General features: G+C 47.1%; 2 protein-coding genes across 3 annotated transcripts in view; one reads left to right on the top strand and one right to left on the bottom strand.

Moving 5' to 3' along the window:
* PLAG1 (PLAG1 zinc finger) overlaps positions 1–1,538 on the bottom strand; it is a 47,746-nt gene extending 46,208 nt beyond the window's left edge. For both annotated transcript variants that reach the window (XM_057531688.1, XM_057531689.1), the window contains exon 1: positions 1,378–1,538. The gene's annotated coding sequence lies outside the window, so the exon portion shown is untranslated. The remainder of the gene's footprint in view (positions 1–1,377) is intronic.
* Positions 1,539–1,938: 400 nt separating this feature from the next.
* On the top strand, positions 1,939–7,558 carry CHCHD7 (coiled-coil-helix-coiled-coil-helix domain containing 7). The gene is made up of 4 exons (XM_007168590.3): positions 1,939–2,078; positions 4,929–4,998; positions 6,577–6,675; positions 7,420–7,558. Exons 2-4 carry the CDS (start codon positions 4,945–4,947, stop codon positions 7,522–7,524), a joined length of 258 nt encoding a protein of 85 aa, XP_007168652.1. The 5' UTR covers positions 1,939–2,078; positions 4,929–4,944; the 3' UTR covers positions 7,525–7,558.
* Positions 7,559–12,143: the final 4,585 nt, after the last annotated feature.

The following is a 12,143-nucleotide window of genomic DNA, read 5'->3' as shown; positions in this document are numbered from 1 at the left end:
CCTTGCACACCAGCCTGTGTGTGAAGCATCACCTCTCTACCCCTCCTCTGTAGAGCCTAGTCTGAAGAAACGAGGGAGCCACCAACAAAACCTGAAGCATAAATGCGACGAAAATGCCATCTAAAGCCGGAAAGGTTTATTCTTCCAATCACACATATTAACTCTATTAAGAAAATGGCATCACTTTTTTTTTCCAACGGAGGGGGGGGGGAAACCCCGCAACGATCATTAAAAGAGAGTTATAAAATAGCAAATATAGTGTTTATCTTATCTCAGATCAGTCCACATTACCAATAAGTTTAGCAGTTTCTGCACTACCACCTCCCCCCCTCCCTCCCCCTCCTTCTCGAGCATCGGATTTTCACGTTTTCTCATTGTCGGTTGAGTTATAAAAGGCTTTTGCCCTTCGAAAGTTTTAAAAAATAAATAAATATTAACTCCTTGGTCCCTGCAAAGTCAAAATGGGCTTCAGGGGAAAGGCGGTTCATCCTTCTACCTTGAGCGAGAAAACGGGGAGCATCCCGGATTTTTTGGGATTTTTTTGCGATTTTTAAAAAATTTTTATTTGGTTATATGCCTGAGTTCTCCCTCCATTTTGGTTGTTTATGATACTGACAACAAGCTGTCCCTGCTCTGTGCAGATCTCCTGCTTTCATTTACCACCCCTCCTCCCGCAGGCACACACCCCGGGCTCACACCTCCCCGTAGACCCCGCACCCCGACCCCGACTCGCCCACCTGAGGAAAGGGCAAAAACAAATCCGTTTCTCCAAAAAAGAAAAACCTCTTTTGAAAAAGGGGCAAAGTTCCCCCAAGTCACTCAAAGTGCCCCCCAAATATTGCCGACTGCGGGTTTCCGCCAGGCCCTTTGGGAAGCGACCTTCCCCCGGGATGTTTTGGTGGAAAATGCGGAGAGTTTACTCGTAAAACTGAATTTATATTAATTTTTCCCTTATTTTTCGGGTCTCTAATGTCTTCCGCTCTCGCTGCTGCCGCTGCCGCTGTCACAATATTCACAGCACCAGAGAGGAGGAGGAGGAGGAGGAGGAGGAAAACTTTTCAAACTTTCCAGACCCTGAATAAAGGGGTTTTTTTTTTTCCCACCGACCTCACCTTCGGGTCTCCAGCCGCATCGCCCCCTGCCCTGTCAGCAGCGACTCCGGGAGTCCTCGCACCCCCGCTGAATGATTTTATTTTATTTTTTATTATTATTTTTCTCTCTGGGGTCCTGAGCAGGGGCTGAGAGTAGCACAAACTTTTCCTCCTCCTGCCGCCGCCGCGGCTCCTCTGCCCCCTCGGCGAGTCCCATAATTTAAATAACCCTGATATTTCTCCCGCTAAACGCCTCTCCGCCGCCCCGGACCCCGGGAGAACTCACCGCGGGGCTTTAACATCCTCCCTCCGGCCCGTCCGCCGCCTTTACACCGCCCGCGGAATTTCTAATAATTTTTTTCTCATATTTCGGGCTGGACGCGGCGGGCCTGGAAATTGTTTCCTTACGCCTCTTTCCAGCAGCCATTGTAGTGTATGCGCTGCCCCTGCAGCCCAACTTGCAGCTGCCGCCGCCGCCGCCGCCGCCGCCGACGTCGCGCCCACCGCTGCCTCCCCCGGCCCGCTCGGCCGCCGCCCCCGCCTCCCGCCGGCCCGCCCCCTGCCCCCGCCCGCCGCTGCGCCCGCCCCCCCCGCACGCTCCGCCCCGGGGTCGACCACTGGACGCCGCCGCCGCCGCAGCTGGGCCCGCCGATTGGCTCGCCACGCCGCCCGTCAAGCCGAAGTGTTAAGAGGCGGGCCGCGGCGCGGGGGGGCGCTAGGGGGCGGGGCCGCGCGCGCCGCCCCGCCCACTCCTCCCGCCTCGGCCCTCCTCCCGCCGGCCGGGGGCGGGGCGAGGCCCGCCCGCCCCCGCCGCGCCAGGCCCCGCTCGGCTGTCAGTCAGGCGGCGGCGCTCCCCGATTGGGCCGGCGGCCGCCGGGGAGCGGGGGCAGCACGTTGGGATGCGCGCTACTTAAGGTCCCGCTGCGTGAGCCATTGACGTGTTTGGAGCTGGAGACGGCCTGGGCGCTGGTGAAGCGGCCGCCCGAGGTGAGTAGTTCCCCGCCCTTCCCTTTGCGGCGGCTGCCGGTCTGCGGGGAGAGACCGGCGCGCCTGGGCCGCCGCGGGGCCCGCATCCGCTTCTGCGGCGTGACGCCGCTTCCACCAGGCCTCGCCTGGGCTTGGGCCCCTTCCCGTCACATCCTCCACGCAACACGGGTCTCCTCGGGCCGGGGACGAGAAAGTTGCCCCCTGCCTGGGCACCCCTGGCCCTTCCTTCACCCTTCTTCCCAGCCTTTGGAGCGTAACTGCCTAGCCCTGCCCCCAGTTCCCTGCGTTTTCCTCTCTCCCTGCCCTCCTGGGCGCCGTCGAAGGTGAAGGTCGGAGCAAGGTGGGTTCACCTGCGCCCGCCGTCGGGGGGCCGGGCAGCTCGCTGGAGGCAGCGGGGCCTGGGGCTCGCCTGGCTCCAGGCTCTCCGCTCGCCTTCCCCGCCCCCTCCGCAGGGCCACCGCGACTTCCTGACCCTGCCTGCCTGCACCCAGCCGTGGGTTAAGGGCTTGAGGGCCTCGCAGGACGTGTTTCAGCTTCCCGACGGTTGCCCTGCGGTTTGGGAGGGCCGCAGCCCCTGCCAGGGCAAGGACCAGCCTGGGAGGGGTGCGTTGCACGGGTCAGCAGCGTCCGCGTCCCCCTTCCCTTGCGGAGCTGCTCGGAGTGGGGACCTGAACCACTCACTGGGTGGGAAATCAAGAAATACTTTTTAAAGCAGTTTGCCCTTTGGAAAAGGTTTTAGAGCTATTCTTCAAACGTGCTGTGCTTTTGCGGCCCCTCTCTCAAATCGTTGGTTTCTTTCTGACTGTCCCCTGCAAGTAGAGCTTCGTCACGTTTGTTTGGTACCTTCAGAAACTAAGTAGATAAGGCCTCGCTGGCGGAACACTCGATCTCGACTTCAGCCCCGCTCCTCACTGTAAACTGACATTTCCTCTTCATTTCCAGTTGATACATGAGGATTCATGCAAAGAAGGTGACAGTCGGAAATCCAAACTTAGATTGACTTGTATTTAGAATCCGGAAGGGAAAGGAAAGGAAAGGTGGATAAACTCCTACAGCAGACCTGATTCGGTATATGTGATGTTACCCGGTGTTACTTGTAAAGAATTCCTGACCCATGACAATGATAAAATGCGAAGCAGAACATTTTCACAGAAGGCAGGCAACCTGAGTTCTGTCTGCGTCTGATTGTTGTTGAGATTATATCCAAGGCATATGAACAGCTAAGCAGAGTTCTCTGCTCTCACAGCATAGGACAGATGCAGAAAGGAAGACTGTGAATTTACTTAGTGCCCTCACCTCTCATAAGAAGAAGGGAAGCCTGCAAAGGAATTGTATTCAGGAGAGGAAGAAGCTTCTACATATAGTTGAACAGCATCTTGAATTTCCTTTTTGCCAAGATGTTTCTGCTAGCTAGGTATACTCATGTATTGGTCAGTGAAGATCATAAAATAGAAAGATTACTTAGTGGGTACTGAAAAGACCCCCGAATGATTAGGCTTTTTTCCATCCTTCTTTGCAAAGGTTACCTCCTTTAGCCTGGACATCCTGGTCTTTCTCTTAATAGAGAAACGGTACTAGTTGACTCAGGATTCAGAATACCTTCACTTTTCAGGAGCTTGTGGGGTTTGATTGTTTTTCCTGAATGTACTTTATTTATTTTAACATGACTGATATTTTTTGATGGTCCCATCTTGGGCAAGGAAAGTAGAAACCACTTTGTACAAAAATTCTGAGCTCTTGTCTGGTTATACTGATGCAGTTTTTATTCAGTGGTGTTTTTGGTAAGTCATACTGCATTATTTGCTGGCTTCTCCTTTGATCTTTAGGTAAAAGACAGTTAAGCTAGAACACCGTTCAGGAGTAAGTTCCTTAAACTTAGTGCAGAGCGTTTAAAAATATTTGTGGGTGGCTTCATCAATAGTATGCCAATACGTTGAAATAAACAAAAAATTACTTTTTAGTAGTTAACAGTTGATTATTTTTTTAGTTTTCTCTTTTAGTTCATTTCTATGGCATGTCTTTGAAGATAATAGTATACCAATTTCAATTAACTTCATTATAGAGAGTAGTTGTCCTGGGATAGAGTCGACATACTTGTTATGAGTATATGAGTTGACTTGGAATCACTAATTGGCTCTGAGAGAGCTGTGATCATCTTTAATGGATGCAGGCTTCTTCAGAGCTGTATCTGTATACGGCTTTAGTTGGAAGATGAATGCTCCACAGTAGCATTCCCTGACTTCCTTCAACCCTGGCAAGTATCAGTTAAATAGAAGATGCCCCTGGAAGTTAAGTTTCAGATTTCTTTTTTTAACTTTTCAGAATGTCAACTAAGTAATAACTTTGTTTTGTTTTTGTTCTTGGTATATTGGCCACCCCAGGGCTGGCCATGGAGTAGACATTCACGTACTTTAGTTAACAAATGTTTTTGCTAAAGTTGGGTTGTACTAAATTATTCCACCCTTATTTTGTGTGCTAATCCATGTATAATAAGGAAGTAATAGAGTGCATGCGGTATTCTTAGGTTTCGTTAATACGTTTAATTGCTTAACCTTTAGAAATAGGAGTAAACTAAAACCAAAGTTTAGCTGAACTATCTTTCTGGACATTGTAATCAAATTTCAGTAGATGCACTTCAGTAATTTAAGTAAGGCCTTTGTGCTGAGGCACACGTAAGTGCAAAGGAGAATCACATCCAAGTCTTTACTCTGAAAATACAGAGGTTATATGAGTTCCTCACTGGATAATCATTATGCCAAAATTAACTTTTCAAGTACTTGTGGAGCTGATGAGATTTACTGGCTTATATTGTCATCCGCTGTGTAACTCTTCCCCAACATCTGCCTGCAGGAAGAAGACAGTTAGGATGTCCGTGGTAACTGGAAGGCTGAGAGATCCTGACATAAATCCTTGCTTGTTGGTAAGCCAGTTTGTTTTTAATTGTCGCGAGTATTAAGTTGGAAAAACAGGCTTCTTCTGATTTTGTGGGTGTCAGTTTTCTGCAGTTCTTAAATAAAGTTATTTCTGTACAAGAAATATTCCTGGCCTGTGTATCCTTATTTCAGTAGAGCATTTTTAGATATTCATAATCTAGCTAACAAGGATTCATCTCTTTTAAGTTTCCCTAATTTGTATAACATCACTGTTAATGCTAGACAAGCATGTGTAACACTGAGGAAATTCTTGAGTCCAAACACGCAAAGATGGAAAGTAGGTATTTTTAAACGGTCACTGAAATTTATGTTTTGATAGCAGTGATTTCATCATGTCCCTGAGACAGCCTGGCTGAGGATATGGGCTGATAACTGAATTAGGCTATTTAAAGCCTGAAGGTTTTCACAAAGGTATCATGTAAACAGAACATTTTGTTGTAATGGTAAGGTTTTATTGGCATTTATTTGGTTAGATTAGCGGTTCTTACTTGTGGCATTGTCACCCTTGAATAATGCAGTCATCGGACTGGTGCTATGAAAATTATATTCCCGATCCTATATGCATTTTCCACATATACACATTCATTAAATATTCGGCTTAGAAAATTAGCTTTGCTATACATATGAAATCTGTTTAACAGCTTTAGCTAGACCATGTTTCTTAGATCTGTGAAGCAAGTTACCTTCCCCTTTATTTAAAGCTTTCCTTTAGCTGGAGTCTCAGAATCATGCCTTTCACTTTGAAGTTTGTTCTCCAATCTACTTCCAGTTCAGACAGCTGAAATTTAACTCCCAAATGGCAGCTACCCTCCTTTGAACTCTTAGCCCTGTGTTGCTTGCTCATTGTGGTTTTGAAGTGATATTAATGATACCTATTAAAATTGCTCCCATACTAGTGTATTTACTTGCGTAATGGAGCAAAGGATAGCCGAACATGCGTTGAGATGACTGTCGTTAATTTAAGTTACCTCGATGCAGACCGGTCATTGGCAACTTACTTAGGTTCTGGAAACCACCTCAACTCAAACATTCAAGTCCAAGCGAGAACTTGGAGGGGCCGAGAGCTGCCCTCCGAGTCGGGAGACTGGGTTTTGCTTCCATGTACAGCAGTGATTCCCTCCCCGCTCCACCCCGCCTCGCGTGGCTTGTGGGATCTTAGTTTCGAGAACAGGGATTGAACCCGGCAGCGAAAGCGCCGATTCCTAACCACTGGGCCGCCAGGGAACTCCTTGCATCGTGATCTTGAGCACGTTGCACCTTGCCTCGGCCTCTTCATTGAATGGTTACTGGGTTAAGTGATCTCGGTCAGTGCTTCGACTCGAATTCCTGTGATCAGATATTCAGAGAACTGACGCAACTGTGAAAAGGAAGATGTCTGCTTTGAGCAGAACGAATGCTGGGATAGTTGGAAAGATATTTCTGTTCCTGTTCATTATCTGTTCGTTCAAATGAACGAAAAGGAACTATTTCACGTTACCTGCTCTGGGGGGGAAGCAGCTTCAGAAGTTTGTTTGCTTTTAGATGCCATTCCACCTCTTAAATGATACCTATGTTACGTATTTAAGGAATCTGATGCTTCTACCAGATGTATGGATGAGAATAACTATGAGAGGGGAAGGTGTTCCACTCACTTCCTGAAGTACAAAAACTGCCGGAAGTTCTGGGTAAGCCTGGTTTGGTTACCTTTATGTTAAAACTCATCTGTTCGCCTTGAAACTGAAGCCTGAAGTTTGTCAGTACCCGCAGTCCTTCCTTAGTGATGGCTGTCGGAAACTTACCTTTTCGGCTTGATCCTCCGTGTGCCCTGAAGGATCCTTGGGCGCTCTCGGTAGCTGCCTCACCCTCCTGCCACGTGTAAGGACGCAGCTCTCGTAGAGGTGGGTCTCCTACATGCATAAGCGTGTGTGGCCCTAAAGTGCTAGCCTTGTTATAAGTGGAGTTTTCTGGAGGTGAGCGGAACGGGTGGCTCGTCCCGTCACAGCGTGCATCAGGCTTGCTTTCCTCTTCCTCCTCTCCCGCCATCACCCGTGGTCCCATTTTTGGCGGACGTTGCCGTAGAATTTCTGTTTCTCTGAGCGCTGGTTGCAGCTGCTTCCCGTCCCTCTGCTAGATCACCTGTTGGTTTCATTCGGCGGTTATTCCGTAGCTCCTCTCGATGGGCCTGAAGTTACAAAGTGTGTCCCCACCCCAGTTCCAGTTAACATATTCCTGTGCGAATAATCACTTCTGTTTAATTGACAATCGTCTGAAAACAGTATCTGGAGTCCTAGAATTCATTCTTTGTTTTTTTTTTTAAACTCGGTTTTTTATGTTTCCTTTTTGAAGACCACAATAGCAGGTTACTGGCAATTGATTAGCATTTAGTACTTGACTGATTTTGGTTTCTTCTTTTTTGTACATACACACAGAATGCTATCATGATCCAGAGAAGACGGAATGGAGTGAAGCCGTCTATGCCTACAGCAGCAGAGAGAGACATAATCTTGGGAGCAATGGGCAAGATGCCCTATTGAGTGTTTGCATTAAAGTGGTTTATTTAACTCAGAAGCAGATGAATATGTTTAATAAGTGGTTACGGTAACTTCTTAAGACCTTCCAGGCCTTACCCAGACAGATCTCAGATTCCACCAGGGGAAGCCCTGTGTCCTCTGTGTTTGCTCTCAGTGCCATAACGAGAGCGGGCCACTCTGGCTGTGCCGTGTCACCAAGTTTACAAGACTTCCTGAAGGCAAGGGAGCGTCAGGAAAGACTCCATGAAGAGTTGAGCTTTTCCGCTGGGTTTCGAAAGAGAAGTAAGTCGTGAACGAGGAAGGACTTAATGGGGGTGAAAGGGGAGCAGTGCTTCCAAGGAAGAGCAGTGATGTGAGCGACAACACGATGGAGGGAAAGCTGGAGCGCAGTGTGTAGACGGTCCCCCTGGAGGGTGAGGTGGGGGACTGAGTGGTGAGGAGAAGACGGGAAGGTAAGTCCGGGGTGGGTGCGTGGCGGGCGTCTAATCCCAGTGTGCTAGTAAGATCCCTGCCCTGACTTCACTCACGTACCTCGGTTTAAAAAGGTTAGGGGAGCAGGGGAAAGGCAAGGTTGGCTTAAGTGGCATGAGAAAGAACTGGCTTTCTTCATTTTCGTTCTTTAAGGAAAGGCTTAGTCAAAGTATTCTGTAGCTCAAATCTATGAATACCGGACAACCTTGTGAAGGCGTAGTATCCTTGAACCACAACAATGGAAAGAAAAGGTGATACTTTCAGAAGTAGGATTTCTACTTGCAGGATGAGGTGGACAAAGGAGGGTTTGGGGTTCATCAGGTGATTGCAACACAGGATGAGGCTGGAGCTCAGCTTCATTTTATGATATAAAAGCAGGAACATTCAGTATAGTGACCGGGGTGGATTGTGTAGCAGCTCTCAAACTCACCGCCTTTTAAAATCCAGTTTGTTTCATTTACAGAATTGTAAAAGATACATTATTTGATAAAATTTAATGTACATATAAAAGTCAGTGAAAACGAATAGTTTGTGTCCCTTCTTTTCATCTGGTCCTGGAGCCAGAGTATTATTTTAACGGATGCTGACAACGGACTATCCATCTCGTTGGTCTGAATCCAAAACCCGGGTCAGATGTTTTTAAACCATATGATCTTGATTTTCAGATGCGATTCTATTTGAATAAAAGATAGATTCTTTCAGAAATTCTTTGATTTGTACTGATTGCTCTAAAATGATGGATTAAAATAGGAGCTGGCAAGAAACTAATACGTACTGTGTAAGAAGCATTTCAGTACTTTGAAGCTTGTTCAAGGGTTTGGAATTTTAGTGTCACCCTTTTAAAAGGTGCATACCAACAGCAGCATTCATCCGGTAGCTATTTGTCCTGGCCTAGCTCTTTTTTTTTTTTAATAGCAGGTTCATTGAGATGCAGTTTGTAAACCCTATAAGCCATCTATTTAAAGTGTACAATGCGATGGTTTTTAGTGTACTGACGAAGTTGAGCAGCTGTCCGCACAATGGACTTTAGGAGGCATCACCCCAGAAAGAAAGCCTGTGCCTGTTAGCACACACTGTTCCTTTCCTCCTAACACCACCCTTCCTCCACTTCCCCAACACTTAGGCAACTTAGGTACCTTCTGTCTCTAGCATTGCCTATTCTGGACATTTCCAGAAATGGAATCATACAACATGTGGTCTTTGGTGGCTGGCTTCTTTCACTTAACCTCATGTTTTCAAGGTTCATTCCTGTTGCATGTATCAGTACTTCATTCCCTTTCACTGCTGAGTAACCTTCGATTGTATGGATGTACCACATTTTATTTATACACTCATCAGTTGATTGGTATTTGGGTTGTTTGCACTATTGGCTATTTTATGAGTCATGTTGCTTCTTGAACTTCTGTGTACGAGGTTTTGCGTGGACATTAATTTCTTTCTGGATGTATACCTAGCAGTTGAATTGCTGGGTCATATGGTAACGGTGTTCAGCTTTTTGAGGAACCAGCAAACTGTTCTCCAAAGTGGCAGCACCACTTTGCAATGTATCAGAGTTCCAGTTTCTCCACATCCTCATTAACCCTTATTATCTGCCTTTGATTGCAGCCATTCTAGTGGGCGTGAGCTGGTATGTCACTGTGGTTTTGCTTTGCATTTCCCTGATGCCTAATGATGCCAAGCATCTTCACGTGCGTATTGGCCACTTGTATATCTTCTTTGGAGAAATGTGCTTTCGGGTCCTTTGCTCATTTTTAAATGAGGTTGTGTATCTTTATTACTGAGTTGTCAGAGTCCTTTACATACTAGATACAAGTCCCTTATAAGACACATGGTTTGTGAATTTTATCTCCCATTCTGTGTGGGTTGTATTTTCACCTCGTGGTGTCCTTTGAAACACAAAAGCTTTTAATTTTGATGAAGTCCGACTCATTTTTTGTTGTAGCTTTCAGTGACATATCTAAGAAAAGGTCCAAAGGTTTACATCTGTGGTTTTTCTAAGAGTTTTATGGTTTTAGCTTTTGATCCATTTTGAGTTAATTTTTGAATGTGGTGTGAGGTAGGGGTCAGCTTCGTTCTGTTGCACACGTGGCTGTCCTGCCTGTCGTCCCTGCCTCTTCTGTTGAGAAGCCTGTGGTTTCTCCTGAGTTGTCTCGGCACCTTTGTGGCACAGCAGCTGATTGTACTTGTGAACGTGTTTCTGGACCTCAGTTCTGTCCCCCTGATCCCTGTGTTGATCCTAACACCGGTAGCGCACCGTCCTGATGACTGTGGTTCTGCGGTGATGGTGCAGCTCCTCGATGATTGGCATCTATAGGTGTGTCTTCTATGAAGTACGTTGGAAGACAGACTAACTGGGGATTTCTGATCAGCAAACTCTTAACATATGTAAGCATAATGTGGCTCTACCCAGGCAACACTGTTGAGTTCTAACTTTGTCTTCAGTAGTTTCCTAATTTCTTGCTTACACCTTTGCACACACCCTGCTGACTTCAGGACACTATTCTTGTAAGCTGGTTGTTAGAGATCTTGTTGCACCACTTGAAGGGACAGAGTCCCAGGGGTTTCCCTCATCATCACTGTTAAATGTGCCACTCTTTTATTTCTCTTTCTAAGATTCTACTTCGGGAGAGGTGAAGCTAATTAATTAATTGTGTCAGGACGTGAGTAGGTGCCTTGAGAAACTTGGGAGTCAGGCAGGCCTTTGGAAGCAACTATCGACTAACAAGATGCATAGAAGGTATTTTACTGTGTTCCCGTGCGTCTCACGCTGGTAGGAAGCGTCTCATTGCAGGTTCCATGTGTGTGTGGTATGCAAAAGCAGTCCTTTTGAGAATCACTGTGTCTATGTCAAAGCTCCTGGAGGATGCAGCAATGTCATTTGTGGTTCTGCCCATAACGCCTGGCAAGTGTCTAGTACGTAATAAAGGATCAACAGCTGTGTATGTGTTTGGGGAGGGAAGGCTTTTAAAATTGAACACATTGAAAAACTTGCAGGTTCAGGGCTTCCCTGGGGGAGCAGTGGTTAGGAGTCCTCCTGCCAATGCAGGGGACACAGGTTCGAGCCCTGGTCCGGGAAGATCCCACATGCCGCGGAGCAGCTAAGCCCGTGTGCCACAACTACTGAGCCTGCACTCTAGAGCCCGCGAGCCACAGCTACTGAGCCCACGTGCCACAACTACTGAGCCTGCGTACATAACTACTGAGCCTGTGCTCTAGAGCCGGCGAACCACAACTGCTGAGCCCGCATGCCACAACTACTGAGCCTGCACACCTAGAGCCCGTTCTCTGCAACAAGAGAAGCCACCGCAATGAGAAGCTTGCACACCGCAACCATGAGTAGCCCCTGCTCGCCACAACTAGAGAAAGCCCATGCACAGCAACGAAGACCCAACGCAGCCAAAAATAAATAAATAAGTTTATTAAAAAAAAAAAAAACGCAGGTTCAAACAATGCCAACGGGTTTACAAGGTAAATAAATCTGCCCAGAAGCAGCCAGTGTCAAGGGTTTTCACGGTTTTATATGTATGTACAGACGTATCTGCATATTTGTTTGTTTGCTTTGCGCAGAAGGCACATCATAGTACACGAGTGGGGCCTCGGCTTTTCTCACGTAGCGATACAGTTTGGGACAATTCCCCACGCGTGGTTACAGATTTCCTCTAGTTCTTTCACTGTGCAGGTACACCGTGCTGAAGCCAGTCTCCCACTGAGGGGTCCCCTCTTAGGAACGAGGCGACAGCTGCGGTTCTTTGCTCGTTCAGTTTTTGTCTGTACGCTACGCGTGTAGGAGTGGAAGGTTTCAGTAGTTTGCCTCGTGTAGATGTTGCTAAACCCCCTCCCACAGGAAGCACACTCCCTCGCCCAGAAGCAAAGCCTGAGAGTCTTCGTTCCTCACGCCCTCAGTCCCACTGGGCACTTTAAAACTTTCATCCTTGTAAGTTGATGAGTGAAAAATGGAATGGGCGTATTTATTTCCTTTGCTCATCTTCTTTTAGATTGTTGGTGTGAGCAATTTGGGGAACTCTTGGTATAGTAAGGGAATTAACCTCTTTGTCAAATGTATTCTGTATATTTCTCCCAGTTTGTCTTTTAACTTTGTGTTTTCATTTCTGAGCAGTGTTTTACATTTTAAGGTAATTAAGTAGATCAAT

Source organism: Balaenoptera acutorostrata, chromosome 17 (assembly GCF_949987535.1).
Source record: "Balaenoptera acutorostrata chromosome 17, mBalAcu1.1, whole genome shotgun sequence".
Lineage (NCBI taxonomy): Eukaryota > Metazoa > Chordata > Mammalia > Artiodactyla > Balaenopteridae > Balaenoptera > Balaenoptera acutorostrata.
Note: the sequence above shows the minus strand (reverse complement) of the source record. Positions and strands in the feature narration are given on the sequence as shown.

Coding starts and splice junctions, on each gene's coding strand:
- CHCHD7 (XM_007168590.3), top strand. CDS start 4,945: ATGTCCGTGGTAACTGGAAGGCTGAGAGATCCTGACATAAATCCTTGC. Junction 4,999..6,576: donor ACATAAATCCTTGCTTGTTG/GTAAGCCAGTTT, acceptor TACGTATTTAAG/GAATCTGATGCTTCTACCAG. Junction 6,676..7,419: donor AAAACTGCCGGAAGTTCTGG/GTAAGCCTGGTT, acceptor ACATACACACAG/AATGCTATCATGATCCAGAG.